The sequence below is a fragment of the Synchiropus splendidus genome, chromosome 17, assembly GCF_027744825.2.
Source record: "Synchiropus splendidus isolate RoL2022-P1 chromosome 17, RoL_Sspl_1.0, whole genome shotgun sequence".
Classification (NCBI taxonomy): Eukaryota; Metazoa; Chordata; class Actinopteri; order Syngnathiformes; family Callionymidae; genus Synchiropus; species Synchiropus splendidus.
The window spans coordinates 15,458,109-15,482,128 of NC_071350.1; the positions used below are offsets into that span (position 1 = coordinate 15,458,109).

At 43.4% G+C, this 24,020-nt stretch overlaps 2 protein-coding genes across 5 annotated transcripts in view; one reads left to right on the plus strand and one right to left on the minus strand.

Annotated features, from left to right (window-relative positions):
* LOC128748014 (glucocorticoid receptor-like) overlaps positions 1-4,446 on the plus strand; it is a 53,126-nt gene extending 48,680 nt beyond the window's left edge. For all 3 annotated transcript variants that reach the window (XM_053846368.1, XM_053846369.1, XM_053846370.1), the window contains one exon: positions 229-4,446. In XM_053846368.1, the coding sequence (XP_053702343.1) occupies positions 229-438 (210 nt within the window). In that variant the 3' untranslated portion in view covers positions 439-4,446. The remainder of the gene's footprint in view (positions 1-228) is intronic.
* Positions 4,447-4,849: 403 nt separating this feature from the next.
* The window catches only part of LOC128748015 (rho GTPase-activating protein 26-like), a 43,782-nt gene continuing 24,611 nt past the window's right edge, over positions 4,850-24,020 (minus strand). For both annotated transcript variants that reach the window (XM_053846372.1, XM_053846373.1), the window contains 20 exons: positions 22,521-22,622; positions 22,346-22,456; positions 22,121-22,225; positions 21,892-22,021; positions 21,715-21,815; positions 21,392-21,486; positions 20,130-20,208; positions 19,578-19,614; positions 18,709-18,774; positions 16,322-16,396; positions 16,179-16,263; positions 15,419-15,477; positions 12,886-12,991; positions 11,879-12,038; positions 11,305-11,449; positions 11,062-11,236; positions 8,348-8,383; positions 8,175-8,285; positions 6,725-6,816; positions 4,850-6,371 (listed from right to left, as the gene is read on the minus strand). In XM_053846372.1, the coding sequence (XP_053702347.1) occupies positions 6,283-6,371; positions 6,725-6,816; positions 8,175-8,285; positions 8,348-8,383; positions 11,062-11,236; positions 11,305-11,449; positions 11,879-12,038; positions 12,886-12,991; positions 15,419-15,477; positions 16,179-16,263; positions 16,322-16,396; positions 18,709-18,774; positions 19,578-19,614; positions 20,130-20,208; positions 21,392-21,486; positions 21,715-21,815; positions 21,892-22,021; positions 22,121-22,225; positions 22,346-22,456; positions 22,521-22,622 (1,959 nt within the window). In that variant the 3' untranslated portion in view covers positions 4,850-6,282. The remainder of the gene's footprint in view (positions 6,372-6,724; positions 6,817-8,174; positions 8,286-8,347; positions 8,384-11,061; positions 11,237-11,304; positions 11,450-11,878; positions 12,039-12,885; positions 12,992-15,418; positions 15,478-16,178; positions 16,264-16,321; positions 16,397-18,708; positions 18,775-19,577; positions 19,615-20,129; positions 20,209-21,391; positions 21,487-21,714; positions 21,816-21,891; positions 22,022-22,120; positions 22,226-22,345; positions 22,457-22,520; positions 22,623-24,020) is intronic.

The window sequence follows — 24,020 nt, forward strand, 5'->3', positions numbered from 1 at the left end:
ACTATTACAGTCACCAACTGAAGTACACGTGCTACAGTAATAGTAGTCTGCTACTGCTAGAAGAACTATTGTTTCGCAGTACAACCAGTACTACAAGCACATCAAGTACTGCTGCTAGTACAGCGTTTCTAAACTAGTGCAAGAATTTGTGTAGCTACTACCTCAACTATTGCAATGACCAACGCAAGTGAAACTAGTACTGACCAATGACTGTGGTATCCTCCTCAGATGGTGGAGGGTCTCCTGCAGATCTGCTTCTACACCTTCATCAATAAGACGCTGAGCGTGGAGTTCCCCGACATGCTGGCGGAGATCATCAGCAACCAGATACCAAAATTCAAAGATGGCAGCGTCAAGCCGCTGCTGTTCCATCAGATGTTGCCGTCTGCTCCTGCGAAGCCTCGCCCCATCCCGCCCTCCATCCCCCCAAACATCTGATCGGATCGGAATCACGGTTCCTGCCAAGTGTCGGCAGCGCGACGCCTGTCTCTCTCTCTCTCTCTCTGGCAGTCTCACTCTCTTCTGCTCGCCCGACGCTAGCCGGAATAACAAGTTAAGTGAAGCTCCGCCTCCTTTTCTTCGTCCGTAGTGTAGTGAGCCCCTTCGACACCGAACCATCCCACATGACAATCTGCAGCACCGAATCTCTCGGCCGAAACTTGGTGTCTGCACGTTCAGAAAGTGCCGACGTTTACGTCCGCGAAGGGAAACCCAGTGCCTTTCTGCTGTTCCAGTAGTTCACAGCCCGAAAACCTGTCGCCAAACCGGCCCGCCACATCTGTGCACGACACAGCGCGTCAGGGCGTTTACAGAACTGTCTCAGAGCTACTTTGTAAACCTGTCAGGTTATTTTAGCGTCATTGAGAGAACCGCGTTCGTCCTGTAAAAAAAGAAAGATTTTCTCGTCCGTTTAATTTAATAGTAAAAAAAGATCAGATTTATCTTAAAGTTGTAAACGCCTGCGCATGAGACCAGAGTGAGCCTTGAGACGGAGCCCTGCAGAACACCCGCCAAGTCTTACTCCAATTCTGCGATTAAAAGAAAATCCATTTTACGACGTTGAAGAGGCAACTAGCCTGAGCTAGCTGCGTATCAAAGAGAGTAGGATCGGATCCATTCACTGTCCACTAGGGGCGCTGCAGCCTCTATTTGAGCCCCCAGTTTGTTTCAAGGGTTTGCACAGAAGAGTCAGATATTTAAATGAAAATATATAGGAATATATAAACGCATATATTCACCTTTAACAAGAGATTTTTTTTATGATTCCCAGTTAGCTCGGTGGAAATGTATTTATTGTCAGATTTTCATTTTGGCAGCAGAAAATGAAATATTTGGTTGCATGTTGTAAGAATTTTGGAGCGATATAAAGAGTTATCGTCAGCATAGCTGTTAGCTTGCTTTGTCCTGGGTTCATTTTTTTTTTGAACAATTTAAAATATACTCCCGTTAACTATAGAAATTGTGTAGTTAGTTTGATGAAAACATTCCTTGAATGTGGTGCTCATGTTTGTCTTGAGGTAGCTTGTGAGTCACAGCGACCTCGGCATCCCAAAATGAAATACGTCTTTGCTGACAATCAGTTTTACAGTACAAATACAGCTCTGATACTGATAAAATCTTTCTTTTGGTCGGAAAAAAAAAAAAACGTAAAGCTAAAACAAGCAGAGGAAGCAAGGACAGACCCTTGCAGGACTCCGCTAGGAGCTTTGCACCCAGATAGTTCGCCAAAACCTCGGACAAACACGAAGATGAGAAATCGGCTCAGCCATGTTTCTTCTCTCACTGTCCTTTGAAACTGTTAGCACAAACTCTACGGATGAATCTCCAGATGTTTGTGTCGCCCAGCTCAGGCTCCGCCACGTGGACGTGCGTCCCGACAGTGCCAAACCCACAGGGAGGCTGCGAAGCTAACCTTCACCAGCTACATCAGATTGTTCCACATTCAGGTGCACAAGTCGCCGACACAGCGCGGCGACTCAAAGTTGTATTTTTGTAAACCAAAAGAAAAAAGTCCCACTCGCAGATCAGCCTTGTATCTACCTCATGCATGACCGTGAGATAGAGACCTCCCCTGTGAATCGCTACCACGGCAACAGCCGCCACGTCCAAACACGTTCTGGCGCATCGAAACGCGTCTTCGATTCCCGTCGCACAAACAGCAATTACCCGACTCCATGTCCGATTAAAAAAAAAGAGAAATATCCTTATGGTGGATGGAACATGACACCCAGTGGACAACAGATGGCGCTATTTGATTCACCAAAACCCTCATTAAAACTTTCATTTAAAGTGTGAAATGTCAGGTTTTGTCATTTTGTCATCAGTTATTAACCCTCTTGGCGCCACCTAGTGAAGGTCTGGCGAGGCTTCATGAAGCAGTGCGCTTATTTTCAGAGCACAGTAGGTGGCGCTCTCTGTTTAGAAATGTTTTAAGGTTTCATTGACGCAAGCAATGATTTTAGACCAGCCAGTCTGAAAATAAGGGCAGTGTTTCATGAAGCCTCACCAGCCCGTCACTAGCACCACCTTGCATTTCAACAAGCTAAGCTGCAAATATGGAGCCTGATGTAGTTACTACTTTACACTAGCAAATGGCGTCTACACCTGTGACTTCCGCTTGAGTTACGAAGTCTGGAATAAATTGATATGAATGACCGGTCGAGGTTCCGAAGTTGGAGCAAAACAGAGACCCGAATTTGACTGACTTGGGTGAGACAGAAGGTCCCAGCGAGTCCACTTTGCATGGAGACGTGGCACAGTCACAGCTTTGACTGTGCCTCCGGGTTGAAGAAACGCGAAAATAGCAGCCGAGGCGGTCTATGCCGCGGGACGCCGCGACTAGAGTTGGAGGCAATGATCACAGATCGGATACACTTCCGTAAAAGTCATATAATTCACTGCAGCCTTTTGAAAGAACGATTTAAAAGTGAATAGTTCCATCGAAAAAAACCTTGGCGCCTAAAGGGTTATTTCATCAACAAAATCTACACGACTTCACCCACAACAAAATGCAGATTTAAATGTGAAATTTTCAACTTCGTTGTCTTCGTAAGACTCGCCGTGTGTCATGTGACCCAAAAATGTGAAGTATGCCAAGGTGTGTTTTTACGGCACGTTTTTGCTAAGAGATTTTCCGATGGCCACAAATGTACAAACAAAAATGTAAATAAATATTTATTTTCCCGTACCAGAGCAAAAATATATTTTCTCGCTAGATCGCAAATTTCTTCCCGTTAACACGAATGACACTCCTCCGATCTCCCCGTCTGGCCAAAATAAAGTTAGTTAAAAACTGGAAAAATCCCGTCCGCTGTGTTTCATCGTGAATGTTAAGTGTGTTTCCGAAAATATTAGCTTAGGTTTAACCCAAATCCATAAGTTTCCGATTTCTCAGATGTACGCGACGTATGAATGTGCTTTATATAAGTGACGCTGCTTTGACAAGCCGACGAATTTTGCTGTGATGTAGACGAGCCCACGAGTGCAGGAACCCTCCGCGATTGTTTCCGATGTTTCGGTGCTTCACCTCAACTGTGCTCTCCTCTCCGAGGCCATAAGTGTAAATAGCAGTTTGACGGTTTATTTTTTACGCAACTAAAAGGCCTTGCCAAACAGATCCATAGCCATTTGAAATCAGGAATTAGGACTTTGGAACGTGAATCCCGTGTACAGATAAGGTTTCTGTGATTTTGAGGAAAAAAAAACCCACAACGTCCTTTTGATATAAATAATTCTTTTTGTATGTTTAAATCTCTTTTGGTGGTTTGTGTTTTGATGAGACGTGCATTAGGAAGTGTTTGTCACGTGAATGAAACTTTAGCTCACTGTGTCGTAGCGTCGGGAGGCAAGGAACATGCGGAGCGGAGGAATGTTTCTCCCAGTGTGACCAAAGCAGAGTTTAAAACAGAAAAGTTACATTTAAAGTAGCACTTAGTGTCGAAAAAAACAATATATTTTATCAAGTCCCAGGTGACGATCGTAAGAAAATGCTGGTCACTTGAAAAAAAAAAAAAAGAATAAATAAAAAGATGGAGCGGAGCTGAATGCACTACCCATCACCCATTTTGAAGAACCACCGACGTCAAGGCGGTTCACTTCCTTCTGTTTCAGACGTGCAAATGCTGAAAAAGAACATCCGAGACTCTGCATCAGCTCCTCCGTGGTCCGTGTTCTGGCTCTCTGATTTAATGTTCAGTTTCTGTGTTGTTCTTCGACCATGATTCCACCGCGACTTTGTGTGTGTGTGTGTGTGTCACATTTTTGTCATCGACGGCTCGTGTGGAAGATTTTTGGAAAAATGATTTTCTCTTTTCAACATACTAAACAATAAACCTGTTTTTCCAACACTCATGTCGAGTCCATGTTCATTATTATTGTTTTTTTTTTTTTTCAGTTTGGACCACATTTCTGCTTCAGTTTAAAGTAAATAAATAAAATTATTAATAATCATATTATAAAATATTAATTTTTAAAAAATCCCCAAAAGTGACAGATCGAAAAATGGCAACATTTCCCAGAAAATAATAAGTCACTAAAACAGAATATTTCAGCATAACAGATCTGAGAAGAAAAACACATTAATTGGACCATGTTTAAAAAAAAAAAAAAAAAAAAAAAAATCGAGGAAAAAAAAAAAGACCCAAAAAGGTGACAGAACTTTAAAAAAGTATTTACCAACCAAAAACTAACAAAATGATAAAAGAAACGGTGCAAGAAAAGACATATTAATTTGAAAATGAAAATTTTGACTGAGAGAGAAAGAAGACTGTGGAATGTGAAGTGAGGTCAAAGGTCAAGCGAGTGAACCCGCAGCTGCGGTGGTGAAACAAACTCACACACAGAACCCGAGTGAGGGGCTGCCGCCGCATTTTTATTGGCGCTCGGATCACTGTGGAACATTTAAGGCAGAAAATCACTGAAATGTGTCAAAAATAAAAAATTAAAAAACAAGGGAATTAAGTTAGTAAGTTACCGACAGAAGTATAAAACTTTGAAAGCTCATCAAACGCTGTCATTTCAGCTTCCATAAAAACAGCCAGAGTAGAAAACAGTTTCATAAATTACAAGAAAAGCCAGGAGGAAGTCGTCTGGATTCACATTTGTCTTCCTAAAAAACACTGGGTTCTGTCCCGGGAAGGTCGGTGGCGGAATGTTTTCACGGAATATTCTGGTCAAAATTGTGTGGAAAATCCACGAGCGCATCTTTAGGTTCATTTGAGAAGTTGAACCCCCCACGACGTCGGAGTTAAACGTGCCGATCACGTTCACGCCACTTCATGCTCTGATACCTTTAGATCAGCTGCTGTGTTGTTTCCGACATTTCTCCATCGCAACAGCGGACGCTTCAAGATTTTCCTTGAATCTTCAGGCAATTTTTCAAAACACTCACTGATTCTGCGCCTGGATAAAGGTCGCAATAAACACTTTTACGATCAAGTTTATGTTCGACTTGTTGATACATTTCAAATCCTGAACGATTTCGTTATCGCTCATTTTTGAAGAACTTTTCCTGTGAGTAAATTCAAAGTGTTTTTGAACGTAGCCAATAGCATAACATTGCTAGCTTGCTAAGCCACAATCAAACGGGATTGAACATTGTAATTCGGTCCGATGACGCTGACAACTTTAGTTAAGTTTGGTCATTTGAGTGGCAGTGTGATGCTAGGCTATGCTAACATGTCGTCCCTGGGCCGGGACCTCGTAACGACAGCATCGGAAAGCTGAGACAAACGTGTGTTGCGTGTCGTGAATTCAACTGGAGCCGTCTGCATTAGCTTCATGGCTGGACATGGATCCGCTCCAGTTCCCACCTGCTCGTCCAGTTCCCATTAGAGTCCCGCGAGCAACAGCGGCAGGAAGCGCCGTCATGACGCCAAGACTTGAGGTGGCACGCTGGAGGATGTCTCCAGCTGGTTCTGCCAGTAAATCAGCCCGACCTCCGGGTAACCCTCCCTCCTGACCCCCTGACCCCGGGACCGCCACCTCTACAGCTTCAGTTCAACGTTGAAGTCCATTTGTTTCTCATTAGCATCGTAGCTGTCGTCCGCAGAAAGAAGTTTTAGATTTACAGTCGCACACTCACACTCACACGCACACACACTCTCACACACACTTCAGCGTCTGCGGCCCAACTGAGCCAGTCCGCTCACACTCGGCTCCATCGCTGTTTTCCAGTGTTTCCTTCTACCGTTTTTGGTTCTGCTCCAAGTCCAGTTCCAGTCCAGACTCCTGAAAAAAAAAAAGTGTCCACTTGCTGTAGTCCGGTCCGGCTCTTCCCTCCCGCTATAGAAACTCCACGTAGTTCTCTGGGATGAGCCCGGTGCGGCCGTCCAGCGTCCCCTCCAGCCAGCCCGGTTCTCTGGAGGCGTGAACTGCACCAGACACAGGATGTTAGCAGGTGAGCACATGAGCGACACCTCGTGTTCCGGGACGGCAGGGAGCGACTCTCAGGGTCACCTGACGCCGACGTACATGCTAACGGTGAAGAGCTGAATGTTTATTTCCAAGAACTAAAGCGGAAGCAGCCTGAAGTATCGACTTCAGCGAGACTCCGAGACCTTCCTGAGCCAGTGAGGCTTGGCTCCGAGTCTCAGATGGACACCAGAGCTCCAGTCCAGTCCAATTTTAGCTCAGATTTCTTCCCACGAATCGTCACCTGCGTCGGCATGTCAACAAGGTGACAGGCCCCTCAAGGCGGCGGGGTCAGAGAGCGACGGGGACTCACCGTTGTGGAAGAGGGTTCCAGCGATGAAGGAGAGCTCGGAGTGGTGCTCTGCCTTGCAGGCGTACAGCGCTCGCGCTCTCCTGCCCACAGAGCTGCGGAGCAACACAGGCGCAGGTCAGACGCCGCGCAGGAGAGGCCACGCCTCCACAGCCACACGCTCACATGCTGACTACAACAAGGAGGTGAAGGACCGAAATGGCTCCAAGCTGAAAACACTCTGGAAACCATCTTTTTCCTGGATCCACTGTTACCATTCCCTGTCGTGTTTTTCATTTCTTCTTCTGTTCTTCTCCTACACCTGGAGCTAACAAGAAGGGACTCGGTTTTAAGTGTTTAAGTGTGTTTTTGTTTAAATGTAAGGTTTCCCAACAGAACTTTGATGCTTATTTATTTATTACTATTATAGAACTTTTTTTTCTTTTTTTCCTTGCGGTCAAATCACATTTTTAAAGCATCAACCTCTTATTATGACAGTGAAATATTTCTCCCGTCACATGACATCAACGGTCTTTTTCCTCAGTTCTCCTTTGTTGTTTTAATGTTTTCCCAACAGAAATGTGTGATTTATTTATCTTTTTCTGTTTTTATTTCTGGGCCAAATATTTATTATTTTGTCCTTAATTTGGTTTATTTTTTTATACATTTAATTTCTTTTTATTTATTTAATGTACAGATGGTCGTTGTTTGTGTGGAACTGCAATTATTTATTTTTAAGTGTTTTTTTTTGTTGGATTAATATGAAGTCATTTATTTTTTATTTTTCTATTTTTTCATTTCCCCCTATTCACCTTGTCAAATTTCTTTTGTCCCCGATATGAAGTGTTTTTATTGAAATTTCCCTTCATTTCTTCCTGACCATCAAAAGTGAACATTTTCCGGAGAGTCGTCTTTTCTCTCCTCCAATTTTTGGGATTATTTTTTTCTTTTATTCTCTCGGTTTAACATATATAATTTTTATTTTTTTATTGACTTTCTGTTTTTATATTGTCATAAAACGTCTTTGCCACAACCATGGACCTTTTTTTTCTTTTTTTCCTTTTGGTCAAATCACATTTTTCCCCAAATTTTAAAAGCATCATCCTCTTTATATTATAACAGTGAAACTTTCACCTGTCACATGACATCAACCTTCTTTTTGCGGCGGCCATATTGTTTTGGTTTTTTTTAATTCTCTTTTTTTTTTTAGAAAAGGTTTTCCCAACAGAACTACACCTTATTTATCTTTTTTCTTCTTTTTCTCATTTTTTTTTCTGGGTCAAATGTTTATTATTTTCTCCTTAATTTGGTTTACTATTTTTTGTGCATTTAATTTCTTTTTATTTATTTCATAAAATAATAATAATTCATACTTTTTTCCTACCATTCAATTTTCACACTCCAACTATTTAACTTGCAGTAAACATGAAACCCAGACATCCGCTCGATGCTTCCTGCCGCTCCGGCGACGCACCTGATGGGCGAGGAGTCGCTGGACGCGGACGACGGCGGCTGAGGACTGGAGGGGGCGGAGAACATGGGCCAGGAGGGCGAGCGCGGCGACGTGGGGCTGGACGAAGGGGCGCTGGCGGAGAGAGAGCGGATCAGACCCGGATCACATCTAACACCCGCGGGTTTAGCTCTCACCTGGTCGGTACACTGCCACGGGTTTTAGGGTTCAACCTGAGGAAGAGAGCACAAACATGAGGCATCTGCTGCGCACACGTCGCCATGTTTCTGTCAGCGCTGCAAACAGGAAGTTATGAACGCCATCAAGTGGTCTGGACTCCAGAGACGCTGGACACGAGTCAGGACCGTCTCTGTCATTCATGAAACCACACTGACTCCACAGTTGAAACACTGGATCTCACTTCAGCCTGCTGCCGCTCGCACAAGACAGAAGACGTGTCGGTGTCTGTGAGTGTTTGGTCTCTAATCCTTTTGTATTGAACTCAAGTTATTGTTTTTCTTCCATGTGAGCGACAGGGATCCTTGTTCCCTTCACTTCCTCAAAAAAACTCATGACAGGAGACGTAAATAAATGTCGATCTTGAACAAAGAAGAGAGAAGATGTCAAAGACAGAGTGACGTATGACATATTTCAGTTAAAAAAAAAAATGTTATTATGTTGACCAATAATGTTGGGGAAAAAAGATGAAATGACTAGGAATAAGGAATAGGCAAAAATAAAATAATTTGATGCATGAAAACAAAACTAAGTAAAAAGTATCCATAATTTGAAACATGAAAATGATGAATAAAATGTTTAAAACATATAAATAAAGGAGAAAAAAAACGAGAAAAAAATACATTAAAAAAATACATGAAATGATAACAAAAAAATACATTTTAAAGAGAAAATTTTGAAGGTAGGAAATGTTGCTATTAATAATAATAATGAAATGCTGTCAGAAATATAATTTGTAAATAATAATACACTTGCTGAGAACATTTTTTTAGAAGTACTACAAAGAAAAATAAGCAAGAAAATAAAATGAAAGGTCAAGAATGATGAAAAATATTTAAAGATATCAGCAGATTATTACAGAGCATAGCAGAAAGTAATGCAACACTGCGGCGCTGCATCTGCGCACGTGAGGCGGCGTGCGCTCCGCTGACACACAGATCTACACAGCGGCCAGCGCCGCGAGTCAGAACGCATCACGTGTCGTGAGAAGACACGAGGATCCAGCGTGAGCGGCATATTTCAGCCGCAGCCTCCAGAAAGAGCACGGAGGTGGCAAAAGCTTTCAGACAGAACTCAATCAGAAAAGCCGTAAATTTTCGGCCTCCGGTCACGACAGGAGTCCGGGCGAGCTCCTGGCACGGGGGGTGAACTCAGGCCGCAGAGATGATCCACGGACGCAGCGCTTGCACTGCACCTCACCACCATCATCCTCATCATCACACGGCTGTTAGACAGTAAAAAAGTTTCCACAGACCAAAGCCTGATGCGTGACAGAGTCGCAGGAATGCTGAGTCATCGCTCGCTGCTGCTGCTGCTGCTCGGCAGATGTGTGAGGAGAGCGACATCTTTCCCTTGTGTTTGTCTGCAGCAAAAGCCCTGACCCTTGGTGAGGCCCCACAATTCACCAGAACTAATGACCAGCAACAGTAGCGGATGATGGACGAGCAGAAAGGTCACATGACCAGGAGGAGGGGCCTCGCCTGCGGCGGTGAGCAATCGGCCTTCACTATGACCGAGCTTGTTTCCATGGGAAGATACAGCGAGGCTTCCTCCCTGACGGCCAAGGAGGCGTCTGGAGTTGTTGAACTTTGACCTCTTGTGAGAGGAGATGGCGCTTCCTGGAAAAAGCGGAGGCCATGGCTGAAGCATATGGTCGTGGTGTGGAGCCACACGTGAGCTGAAGGGCGGCGCTGTTGTTGCTGTATTGATCCTCCATTTGAATGAGTCAGCGCTTCATACTTTCTTTAGCGTGGGTGAAAAATGAGTCGTGGTTCGAGCCTCACAGGAAGGTCACAGGTTGGAATCCTTCCTCAGGCAACTTGTGTGTGTGTGTACCTGGTTTAGCTATACATGCGCGACCTCATGCTTTTGTGAGGACATTTTTGAAGTTCAATGTGAGGATGGAAGCTTCAAAATAACACTTGAGAGTCCTGGTTAATGTTGAAGCCACTTGTTTGGATGGTTAGGTTTAGGGGGCGAGGCTGGGGACCTTTGACCTCACCAGGAACCCAAGACACCAGCTATCATGGTTAGACGTGGCTCCACATTAGAAACATCCCAGACTGAGTGATTCTTCTGTGAAACTCCTCTCGCAGCAGATCGTGACTCGCAGGACGTGTCTGGACTCTGCAGCTACAAGTTCTGACCCAGCTCGACACTGCAACTATCCAGCTGCCATGAGACATCCACAGACGTTCACCATGCATCACCTTCACTTAGATGCGAACCAAGATTCCTTTCCTTCAAGTCAGACTTGGACCCAAATCTTCAGTTTCTCAACCGTGTCGTGTCACAATCCATACATCAAACCTATCGGGAGTTGGAGCTCAGACCAAGCATCTGAAACTCACAGACCTCCTCCCACCTGAAGAGCCTGTCTCAGCTTCAGCGTTGCCTCCTTCACTTCTAACTGAATCAGAAAATGTTTATTTTCAGAGCAGCTTCTCCGAACCCTCAATTCTATCCATCGTTTTAGAAAACTCTGATCTCCGATGGAGCAGATCTCAGGAGATGCATTCCGGACACTGAATCCTAGACGGGTTGGTTTTGAGATGTGAAGTGACTTTCAGTGAGCGGCGGACCACTGAAGCTCCTGCTGATTGGTCGAGAGGGAGCCTGACAACAGTAGATATAACTGGCCTGAGATCAGCGGCCGAGTCGCCGGCTCACTCACAGAGAGCTGGGTCGGGCCTGCCGGGTGTCCTGCTCTCCGTCGTTGCTGGTCAAGCTGTGCCTCGGGGTGCGACCTTGGCTGCCGCTGCTGCTGCAGCTGCTGCTGCTGCTGCAGTTTCCCGTGGAGATGATGGTCGTCTGCAGCTCCGGCACGTTGGCCACGCTGTTCCTCTTGTCTGAAGCAGAAAAAACACCGGTTTGGAAACAGGAGATGCTGTGTGCGCGCCGCACACAGATCCCTCACCTTTCTGTGAGTGGGTCGGTGTGTGAAAGAGAGTGAGAGGTCGCTCGCTGCAGGAAGGGGCTTTGCTCTCCGCACTCCGCCTCCTGGCCAGATGGAGCTGCGCGTTGCTCTGACCTGCCGCAGAACTGGGTATATCCCCGAATATCTGCCCAATGAAAACGGAAAACAAAAGCTCAGACCCAGCTGAGACACAGGAGAACGTGACTTCTGTTGTTGTTGCGGTAATGCAGGGCGCCATCTTCCAACGAAATGGCTGACCTTCACTCGGACTCTGAACCAAACTTAAACCCAATTCTAATGACCCAGTTATGCTGAGCTTTCACCCTCAAAACTCGAGCCTGTTGATACATGTACACACGCACGCGCACAGCGTGTGGTTGTTTCAGCAAAGCGAAGAGAGATTTTCCGTTGCCATGGCGATACCCGTACGCAGCAGCATCTGTCAATAAACTGCTGCATCTATATTCAACAGGAAAGTCAGAGTGCGCGACAGACGAGCGTTTCGAGCGGCGCACAGTGCGCGCCGCCGCCTGTTTTCAAAGCGCACTGTGTTTCCAGACACGCGCGCCTTCACCTTCTCGTTGTGCTCGATGAGGATCTCCACCACGATGTTCTGGAACTTGATGTCCATGATGGCGGCCACCGTCTCCTCCTGGGGCCGCAGCAGAGTGGGACCGAACACCACGCCCAGGTTGGCCACGGTCATCAGGTTCTGCTGATGATGCTTGGCAACACTGTTTCAACATATCGATGGAGACATCTTTACTGAGCAGCAGCCTTCCTTCCTTACTGTCCACAGAATGGAATACATTTTTTTATTAATTAAAAATTGAAAAAAAAAATATATATATATATGTATGTATGTATGTATATATGTATATATACATATACATATTTCCGAGTCAGGGATCGGCTCGGAAATCCTTTTATTCTCAAATTCTCAAATATATATATATATCATTTCACCAAATTTTTTAATGACTTTTGAATGTATTTTCAGCACTTAAATATAATCCTATTAAAATTCATACATGAATTAATAATTTATTTATTATAGATTTTTTTTACAAATATTTTTTTCAAAACCTGACTGTCATATTATGATTTATATTTTACAATTTCTACCTAAAATATATTTTAAGTCAATTTATCACAGGAGAACAGCCTGCAAAACCCATTTAAAATATTATGCAGCGATTAAATAAAAATAGAGAATGAAATACAAGTAAGAGAAGACAGCAGAAATGGGCCAATAAATAAGAGCAAGCTTGAAACATCCAGACTTCTCTTGACATGTTCAGAGGCTGAAGCTCCGCCTCCTCGCATCAACAGCAGCTCAACACCAAACTGTTAACCCCTCGCTCACTTCCAGGGATCGGCTCGGAAATGCACTTGGGCCACTTGCAGCAGGATGGGCTGCTATTTTCAGAACAAACAAGCTTAATGCAGGCGGAAAGGAGATTACACAAGGCTCCAATTGAACTTGAAGATGGAGACCAGAGGCGGAGGAGGCAGCTCTTAGAGCTGCGGCGTCAAGTACCAGACCTGAAACAGCAGTTGGGGTTTTTAGATGCCACCTACTTGGACAGATGTTTCATCAGCATCTCCAGCATCTGTCGGTTCTTCTCAGGGAGCCGATGGACCAGAGCGTGGATCTCTGTCACCCTGGCCTCGGGGTTGTCCAGCTCTGCAACAGCAAGGAAACAAACACAAGAGTTAAACCGATGGCTGCACCTCGACTTTCAAGAACTAAAAGTTCTCAGTTACAGAAGACAGACATTTGGAAAGATTTTAATAAACCATAACATAAAATACGTCAATAATTGTTAATATATAGAAATAAACATAACAAAAGACATCACAAAAACTGTATTTAAAAAAAGTACAAATAAAAATTAGTCCAGAAAAAATGAATATTTTTTTCTTTATAGTTTATGTTATGAAAATATATTTTAAAATATAATTTTTATCATCTGATACATATATATTTTCTTTAGATCACTTTTCCTTAATATTTATTTGAAAAAAAAAAAAAAAAAAAATATATATATATATATATATATATATATATGTATATATATATATATATATATATATACACACACACACACACACACACATCTGATTTGTTGGCTGATCGACAGTCTCGCCACTGATCAATCCTGCCTGAACAGAGTTTCGACTGCGGCTCCGACACGAGGAGCAGCCACTGCAACGCGCACGTCAGCTGCACTCTCTGACCCTCCTGAACACATCCTTCCCTGCGACGCACTCTGACGCCAACACACGAATTTGGCTCCTCTTAGCTCAGACGGCGAGACACGCCCTCCCCACGACTCTATCTGTTTCCACAATAGGTGGGCATGAGTCCTCACGTGGAGGGGTTCCACTTGATGATGGTCATGGTGTTCCACACAGTGAGAGCCAGAAGGGTCAGCGGGTTTTCTGTCAAGACAAACTGTATCCCGCCCCTTCAGGAAGAACAAGTGCAGATCTATTGCTCAAAAAACGAGACTCCAGTTCAAGCTTTTGTCAGTTACAGTGATAATAATAGGTAATGACAGCACTGAATGCCTGCAACAGAAATGGGCACACGAGCTACAGCTCTGAGCTCAGTTTGCTTGCCTCTCGCCCCATGCAGCCGAGACCCTGCACCTCCATTAAAGGAGAAAAATCTGAGCTGCAACTTCCTGTGGTCTCTGTCTGGAATACGTTAGACTCCGGACACCTCAATTACAGAGAAAGGTAAGAAGTAGAGGCCAGACTCGTCATTGGACAAACAGTCGGCCGAGTTCTTATGAAAGACAGGAAGGGGGCGAGAGAGTTCAACGCAGGACACCGGGCAGGGTCACATGACTGCCGTGCAGTATAGTTCAACAGAAGAGAAGCAGGAAGAACCTTTAGCACCGTAATCTCCAACACAGCTCCTGATTCTCTCACCTCCGAGGCCCAGCCAAAATGTTTCCTGGACCCAGATCCTGCTCTTGACAGCTCAGCTTTTTAGAGGCTTAGCTGAGGTCCACAGTCACTGACACCTTCTCAAATAAACAAGTGATGGACTCGACTGAGCGGCAGCTCAGACTCGCAAGTGAGAGTCAAGAGAAGGGTGACGCAAACTCTCAGTTCCACAGTGTTGCCAGAAGAAATAAGTGCTGCTGTTGTTGAGCTTCCACAGTCGAGACCTTGAATTGCTAGCAATTTTCAAACACTTGCAAAACTGTATTTGCAGATCCAATCCTCGTCTTTGTCCCGTTGCAGTCTATTTGTCCAATTTTTTTCCAAAAACAAACTTGTTTAGATTTTCTTGTGATACAATTAACTAACTTTTTATTTTGTTTTTTGAGTAAATATAAATACAAAAATTAAACAATCACCGTTTTATGTATATTGTCATGATAATATTTTATTGTTTTTATTTTTTTAACTAAATAAATGACAAGTAAAATTAATAATCAATTATATTACTATCACATAACATTTTATTGTTATTATTTTGTTCATTTTTCATTTGTTTTCTTTAAATAAACAATAAAGAAATATTCAACTTTTTGTTAATATTTTCACATTAGCGTTCACATTTATTTATCCTTTAATATTTAATAAATAAATGAGCTATTTTACAAAATATTTTCATCCAACAGCATTTATTACATTAACTATTTCCAACATTTCTCCCTGAAAAAAGAAATAAATAAAATCATTTGAGTTGTGACTTCTGATATTACATAACAATGTACCACGAAGACACACAGTTTCCTCCAAACATTCGGGCAAGGTAACAGATGGACCTCTGTCCCTGGTACAAAATTAGCAAATCTCTGCTTAAATGAGTGAAATAAAATCCCAGCACCAGACAAACTGTCTTATCAGCGGTGTAAACATGACCTGGTTGGCAACGGCAACACAAAACAAACCAGAAGGTTAAACAAGGATTCGCCTGCTTAGCATTCTGCATATGCTCACTGGAGTGTTGCGCTAATCCAACCGGGCCTGGACATAGCAGCCTGCGACAGGTTTATTTGGATAAACTCCGCTGTAAAACTGTGTCAGAGGCCGTCTTGTGTTACGTCGGAGATTTATGGTCACAGCAGGGGGGGAAAGTGCTGGTACTCACTGGCAGCTTTGATGAAGCTCCGCTGATACTGGTACGTCATGAGGGGCCCGGGCAGCATTCTGTGGGGGCGGGGGGGCGGGGACACATGACCCAGGCGTGAAGATGGATCCACAGACACACAACATGGTTATTAAATACAATTAATACTTATATGACTTCTATATCCACCTGGACTCTGCTGAGTATATATGTGTGCGTGTGTATGAGAAGTGAGTCCACTCTGGTCGGGCCGCGTGACCACATCAGGTACGAGGAAATGGAACGCAGTGGGAGCCGTCAATATTCTTCTCCTCAAGCACATTTTCTTCCAATTTGCGGCCCACTTAGGTGGTTTTCTGAGAGGCTCTTGAGGAAGGCATCTCACCATCACACGTAACGGGGCGACGAACAAACATGTGGACGTCTGACATAACTACGTTTCATTAAGGACAAAAGGAGCTGCTTCGGTGGCAGCTTGTGGAAACAGAACAGCGAGAGAGAAGTGGGCTGATTAGTCACATCATCTCTTTGGCTTTTGCCGCTCAGATACGAAGAGAAAAGCCATCTCCTCCTGCGCGTAGGATCTCTGAGGGATCGCTGCTCAACGCTAGATAAGAAGTGGACTCATGGAAAAGGTTCCACAGACTCGAGTACTACAAGAGGTCCTACAAGGATATACATATTTTCATATGATCGGAAACCTTCAGAGAAACCCTTATCTAAGTACTAACCCAACCAAGCGTTACATCACCACGGAGAAATGTTATCTCCAGACACCAACCTGAGATAGTGTTTTATTGCACTTGTTATAGTCTTGATCTCCCACTCTGGGCTCTCCAGCTCCACGTCCGCACAGGTCTTTGGATCTGACGACAAGACGAATGGTGAAACCGAGCTGAGAACACTGCAATTCGCTCCACTCACCCATCGCAAGGTTCAGAAGTCTTTGCACTTTGGAACTGACGCCCACAATTCTGTACAAGCCCTGTTCGCCGATGCCTGAGGAGACAGCGATGAAAGGCCAAGTCAAATGGCGCTTAACTCCACAACTAAAAAGACAACAACAGTGTAACTGTGAAATTATCCACAGGTGCTAAAGTCAGGGTTCAATTGCTGCGGGAGCCAGAGCTGATGCTCAGCCCTCAACTGTGTTCTATTGATGACAAACCCTTCATTTTCCTGAATGATTTACTCTGTATTCAGTCAAACAAAAAAAAAAAGAGACGTTTGAGAATCAATCCGTCTTTGCTATTAGAGTTTAATGTCTGAGTCAAACACTTGCTTCAATTGTGAAACAGAAAGTGGGTCAGAGTAATAGTATTTGAAGCATAAGGAGAACATTTCAAATCAGGCAGGAGTCGCTCCGATTCTTGACCGGGTTTAATCGCAGCAATAACTTTGCAGACTTGTTTTAGCAGCCTTTCTCACACGCTCACAGAAGTAGTTTCCTATATTGAGAGCTAATATTTTGTGACATCAATGTTCTCCTAACTCAATTCGGAGTAAGAGGAAAAATGGCCGCTGCTATCTGACCATCGCAAACCCTTTGATGAAATGGTCGTTCAGAAAGGACGGATCAAAGGACACATACCTTTCACACTATATTTTTGAGCAGTTAAAAGTCAAATATAATGGAGAACATCATTTAACACTATGTCTGGACCACTATTGAAGTACATTTTATTTTGTTTATATTCAATTTACAACACTAAAATCATGTTGGCTGTGACAATCAAAGTAACCGCTACATGCAGCCCTTCTCTCCACTGAACACGACACTTCCTGGTTCAAATATGCAACACTTAATATTTTGCACCACCCAATTACGCTGGCGTAGTCTGGCACTTCCGTCTGCATTCTAAGTACCATGAAAGCCAGTATTACCGCGGGAACCTGTGATGAATCCCACTGTCCCCATCAACAGCCTTCGGTACTTCACAATCAAATATGTTGACATTTGATTCCTAAAGATGTATTTTCAGCGCCTCTTCTATACATGTGTGATTTGAAAATGGAGGCCCACGAAGGTAGTAATTACATACCATCAAAGTGTGTTTGCAGCGGAGCACTGGCGTGTCTAAGTGTGGCAGATTACTGGAGAGAAGTACCAACGTTTCATACGAGGACCTTTATGGTGACATTTAAAAAATAGAAGCGTCACGCAGCGCACCACCATCGATGACCACCTTTGACCTGCGTCATTTCAAAAATGACTTGACTTGAGGTTGAGGACTGTTGTAGAAGGACCGTATTGAGCCTCAGGGATCCAACTTATTTGACTACTCTTTCTCTTATTTTTGTGTCTTCAATGCTTCTATGAAAGAACTGAACTGCACCTTACATACAGCATCTGCACCACAGCAGACTGGGAGAGTGAGGCTTGAATAAGCTGTACATTTTTCAGATCTCTCTTCTTTGAAATGTTGAGCTTTATTGTCCATTTGTCTTTGAGTATCAGTCACTTTCAAGCAATAAAGTGTGTATGTGTGTACATTTTCAACGCAGGTCAGTTACTCAACATTATTAATAGTTTTGACTGCGAACAGTTTAAATGTGGAAAAAAATGAGAACAAACCAACAGGAATTTCCCACTATAAAGCATGACTCTAACTCCAAAATGAACCGAATAAGTAAACTGAAATGATAAATCTAAACTTCAACAACAACCTTACACTCCTGCACTTCAGTTATTCATTTTTCTGCCAACTGATATATGCAGCGTCCAGGTGTTATTAGCTGGTCTGGATGGGTCGGACTGAGCTGCCTGGTGGTGTTCCTACTGTCAGCTGGAGGATGGTTTCACACTAAAACAACATGAAACAACGCTCCCAAACAAGCCTTCTCATTAAAACAAAAAAGTTCATTTTCTCAAAAAAAGTCCCTGTTTACACGAGCCTGTCCATTTTCTCCTTATTTGCTGATATAGCTTGCGACTTCCTCTGCTTCAGTGACGTCACAAGACATGCTCATATATGGAAACTAAATTGAATTCATGTTTTTTTTTGTGTACACTGCATGAAAAGACAGTATTTCTTCTAATAATGTACCAGTTGATGTTGATATCAGGTCTGGAATACAGCAGTAAATCTCTAACCACGCGGCTGAAGTGACGGATTAAGTCCGTCCATGAGAGCTCTTTTATACATTTCATTATCCTGTGGTATAATGAAGGCACGTGAAGTGGTGGAGGCACGTTCCATATCAACTCCTTCTTAGATGCGTTCCAGCATCGGGAGTCAAGGTCAGTCATACAAGTCGAGAAGAGAAAGAAACTGCACTTTAGATCAAATGAATATATCGTTTGCTTTCACCTCGAGTGTCAACAGCATAGATGAATTTTTTCATCACATTGAACCCAGTCACATCCAGCTGAGCAACTGTGGGAGAAAGAGAAGAAGGTGTGAATATGAAATGTGAATATTTGTGCGATCCAATATGTATAACAGATAAGTGGCTGAATTCCTAAAAGCACTGCAAGCAGTAAAACCTGAGTTTTGCAGCTATGTGTATGTTGTATAGTTATACTTGTGGGGACCAGTTCTTGGAAACCTTGTTGGGACCTTTTGGCATAAGGTTCAGCCTCAATTTGACACTGGGTCATTATGATCGGGTTCGGGTTTGGTTTAGAGTCCTGGTTAAGGTTAGCTATTTGTTTGTTAGGTTTAGGGTGAGAGGCTGGGGAAAAGGTTATGGCCAAGGTCCCTGCAAACACTGGACTGCAAACGTGCGTGTGTCACTCACAGTTCAAAGTGGATGTGGATTATTGTGCTAATAACTTTTTTTTTTAAATCAACAGGGAGACTGTCAGTCTGTGGTTTGTCCAGGCAGCGAGGAGTCATGACATTGTTTCTTCGACCATCTTCTGCCATTGTCATGACTCACCCACCGGTAAATAGCACGACTTCAGCACTCTCCATGGTCCTGACTCATGTGTACCAGGTGCCTTTTTTTAGCTTCTCCAAACTCAAGCGATCTTAGAAAAACCAACCCTCTGTGCTTCACTGGAACTTAGCGTCTAAGCTTCTAACATCAATACACATTTCTCTTTATTGACCGTATAAAGGTGCATGTTCTGTACTGTGGGTGGAAAGTCAACACAAGCAAGGGCAGAGAAATGAATTTTCAAAACAAAAGATTGCGTTTCTACTTTCCACACATGAATGAGGAGACGGACACTTACAGCCTTCAGCCTGGTTGTCTTTGTTCATGTTGTACACCTGCAAAACAAAGCAACTCTTCACTCATTACTTTTCACGTCTAATAAATATTACCTGAGAGAAAAGCACTACACAAACGGCAGACGACAATTTTTTATTAGAGGTGGTAAATAATGTTACCTATCTATTAAAGACACAGTAATTTGACTGTGACATCAAGCTGAGACACCTGACTGACAAGCTTGAGGAATCACCTCACTGAAGCTGTTAAAGCAAGGGTCACTGCACACTCATCCTGGTGGAAAACATGAAGGTGTAGAACACCCAGAAAAGGCTGAGCGTTGCTTTGCTGCGTCCTGCCTGGACTTGATTTATAGACATTAAATCCTTTGACACATTTCAAGGCCAAAGGCAATGATGTCACTGATGTTCACTCAACAACACCTGAGGAGAAAAGCTCCTGTTCCACATGTGTCAAGTCTTAAACAGCTTTCCCACCTTCTCACTTAGTGTGTTCTTTCTTAATTCTATCATCTCCTTTGTCACGTCAGAAGCCTGTAACCGTGGCAACCTACCGGTTCCCTGCCATCCATGGCCTCCATCCACAACCTGCGGTCCTCTTCTGACAAAGCCTGCATAGTAATCACTCCCGGCCTTCGCAGTAGAGGGAGGAAATACAGAAAGCAAACGGAGATTTCATGGTCACTGAAGAAAGTAAAGTATCATTCAGAGACACACAAGCACATGTCCGTTCACGCCACTCATTGCTCCTGCAGTCACAACTTCATACTTTAAATCCAAACAAAAGCTAAGTCAAACTCATTTTACAATTCACAACTGCTTCTTCCGACCGTTGAAGTTACGGTTGAATCAAGATCTCGAATCAAACACAAACCTATGTATGTATTATGTGTGATTGCACTTTTTAAAGGCACATATTGTTCAAGTTTTTCTCCACTGTGACTGTCATTTTTCAATATCAAATACGCAACATTATCCACATCCGGTGATGAAAAAGGCAGAAGATCTTGATCTCCTCCAAGCTACTGCACAGACCAGTGAGTTACAGACCATGATCTAAACATATTGACATCCCCTGACGTAACGTTTTATGTAAGCACATACAGTTGATTTTACCAGGGTTAAAGTCAACTTTTCAGTCGCACTTACGTGTAAACTCTGTTTATATGTTAATGAACTTTTCAATTTAATATTAAGGTGTGTTTGACTGGCTTCTTTATGCTAAAATACTTTGTTTTTCAGCATTTTTATTACGCATATAAACTGTTTTAATACATCTAATTACATTTTTTCCCCTTGCCCTTGTTGATCAACAGCCTGTAATGCAATCTGGGGCCATGAGCAGGAGGCTGTACCTGGACCCTACGGCCCCAGATCTTGTTCTGAATATGGATGATAGTCCTTCCCTTAATACGGTAGTGAGCCTGTTAAATTCCAAGAACGGCTGGTTTGTTGTGGAGTTTTTAATAGGATTTATATTATCTTTAGCTGGTGTCTAAATTCATCATGTAAAGCACTGTAAGCCTTATGGATGTATGAAAAGTGTGTTTCATTCAGTCATTAAGGAAGCGCACAAAAAGATGGGGGGGGGGGGGGGGGGGGGGGGGGGGGGAAGAACTTAAAATGTACAGTACAATTGTAAGGGTGGAGTGACGGCAGGCTAAAAACTACTAAATGGCACCACCGTGTGTTTACTATTTGTAATCGCATCACTGATTCAAAGTAAAAAAATTTCTCAGTCATTGTCCTAAAAATATTCCTACACATTTTGAAATTCTTAGGAGCGATTTTTAAGGACAAAGAGGTCAAAACTCACCTGTCCACAGCTTCCACGTCAAAACAAAAGCGTTTCTCGATGGAGTCAGTCTTCCGCCTGATGCAGGACTTGAGGATGAAACTCTCCTCTTCTCCCTGAAACACAAGCCGTGGCTGAGATTGCAACAGAGCATTCAAACAAGCACGTGTCTACAGATTCAAGCAAACTATTTCGGAAGTCAAAACCAGTCTTTAATGCTTAAGATGATTTATTAACAGGACAAAACTAAAACAGAGGCATATCCACGTGAGCTCTTTTGTTGAAATACTAGGTCGGTGGAGGAAAATGTGCACATTTATTGCATATTTAACCGAACTGCTTACCATTTTACCACCTGATTTGGGGTCAAAGAGGACCATGGTCACCTTCTTTGGCTCACGGTGGTACGTGCAGTAGTATTTCACCCAGGTGGACACGAATGAACCTGGAGAGAAGGGAACACAGGGATGTATCTTAAAAACATGGCTTCCATGTCAGTCCATTAATGGTAAGACAGGTACGTTTCTCCTGCACAAACAGGTATCCCTCCATGGTGTGGTGGCTGACGCTCTTGTGCTCATGCGGATTCTCCTTCATCTTCCTCATCAGACTCTCCACCTCGGACCGTGTGCTCTCAAAACGGTTCCGCGTCTGAAGCAAAACACGCAACAAGGAGAGTGGTTCAGGAAGTGTTTACACCTGGATTCTAATGGCTTCTAAAGCAGCTGAGGGGGCTTGTGTCTGACTCACATTCTGGATGCTGATGGTGAGATCCGTCTTGAAGTGGTTGAAGTCTTTGGCCAGCTCGTATCCGTGGTGATAGTAAGTGAAGAGACCCTGGAGGAACGCCAGCAGCTGAGGGAAGAGGAAAGTCAGGCAGGTGTTTATTGATGATGATGATGCAAAAGAGGTCAAAATAGAGAAGGCAAACAAAGACAAAATCTTCTGAATCCCCACAGTCATGTATTAGCCTACCGGCTCAACAAAGTCAAACATCTTCCTCTCTTGGACCTCTTGAACTTTGAAGACATATTCCAGGGAAACCTCGTAGAAATGCTGCCGAACGTTGTCCACCTGGTTGTCCGCCTGCAGCAGAGCCCACATCAAGAACTCGGGTCACAGCTAAAGGCACAACTTCACGACACCCCACCTCGTGTAGATGCGACTCCTTCTTTCGCGCAGACAGACTCAGGTGTTTTTCCAGGACGGCACAATATTTCTCCGTTTCCTTGTCGTACTTCTTCTTGGCTTCCTGAGACACAGACAGTTTGGGAAAGTCGGTGTCATGAAAGAACAGCGTTTTCAACCTCATCATGGGAACTACTTGTGACAGATTTGGTTGCAAGGAAGATTAAACAGAGACACAGAGGTGATCCGGGTGGGAAATATGGAAACAGAAATGAAAGAAATGAAAGTCTAAATATGGATAGAAAAAATAGCTAAAAAATAAACAAAAAAATGGCAACAAATATATATAATGAACTGTTAATATTACATTTAACAGTTCACTAATGTCTTCAGTTTATTTCAGTTTCTCATGTGTCAAAGAAAATGATGGAATTATGACTCGAGAGGAGAATAACTAAAATAAAATTTATTGCTTAAAAAGTTTAACATAAATTTGTTTTAAAAAAAACTCACCATGTTAGAATGTAAAAAAAGTCATTACTGTCACTTTCGCTTGGAGTGAGCTGAGTTCTTGTTTCAGACACTAGAGGGAGATGTTGCACAGGGCACAGCGCAGCAACATTTCTTGGTGACACATCAATGACCAAGTGTATGATGACATCGAGAGGAATGACAGTGAAAACTGACACAGAAAACAGAACTTTTTAACACTGACAAATCTTCCCAGCTACAGCTACATTTTTTTCCAAAATCAGGTCCCGATCAAGGATTTTTATTGTGTGCTGATGACGTCAACAATGACTTGTTTCATGAGAGATTAAAAAGTCGTGAGTCACTTCTTGGAAACACTTCATGATGCACAACTCCCGAGTCTATAGGTTAAGGAGACAAGTGTGCCAAGCCAAGATGTCAGCTCTTTCAGGGCTAAACTGGGATTAGCGCATCGCTCACGATGACCTGAGCGCACAGATTACGCCTTTACTTCTTAATCTGGCCACCATGTCACAGTCAAACAATGACCTGCTGGACAGCGATGGATTAGAGGAGATGCATGGATACTTGGCTTGGCGACATATAGGGGGGAAGCCCCCCCATAACTACTCAAAGAGGCGCTCATGACCACGCGGCACAGTGCCACCTGCTGACAGCAGATTATTCAGTACAGGGGGGTGCTGGGATTAACAGAAGTCCTGGAGTATTGGGCCTTAATGTAAAGACGCTCTGGTTTATTTTGGTTTACTGTTGTCATGGATATAAGGATAATCTTTCTGCTGTCTTGCACCATACATGTTTTTTGTTTGTCACACAAGGTTGACGCTGAGCCTCAAGACTGTAAGGCCCACAGATTTATACATTAAGTAGAGCTCCGTAAGTGGGATTTGCTGAATTCATGTATCATGTATTTGCCTTAATCTCCATTCCAGGTCATGTTCATGTCGTCAGACGGGTTGTGAACATTGCTGAGCTCAGCTGTTAACAGTGGTAGCGATTTCATGAGGCTGACTATGGAGGGTAATTCTTG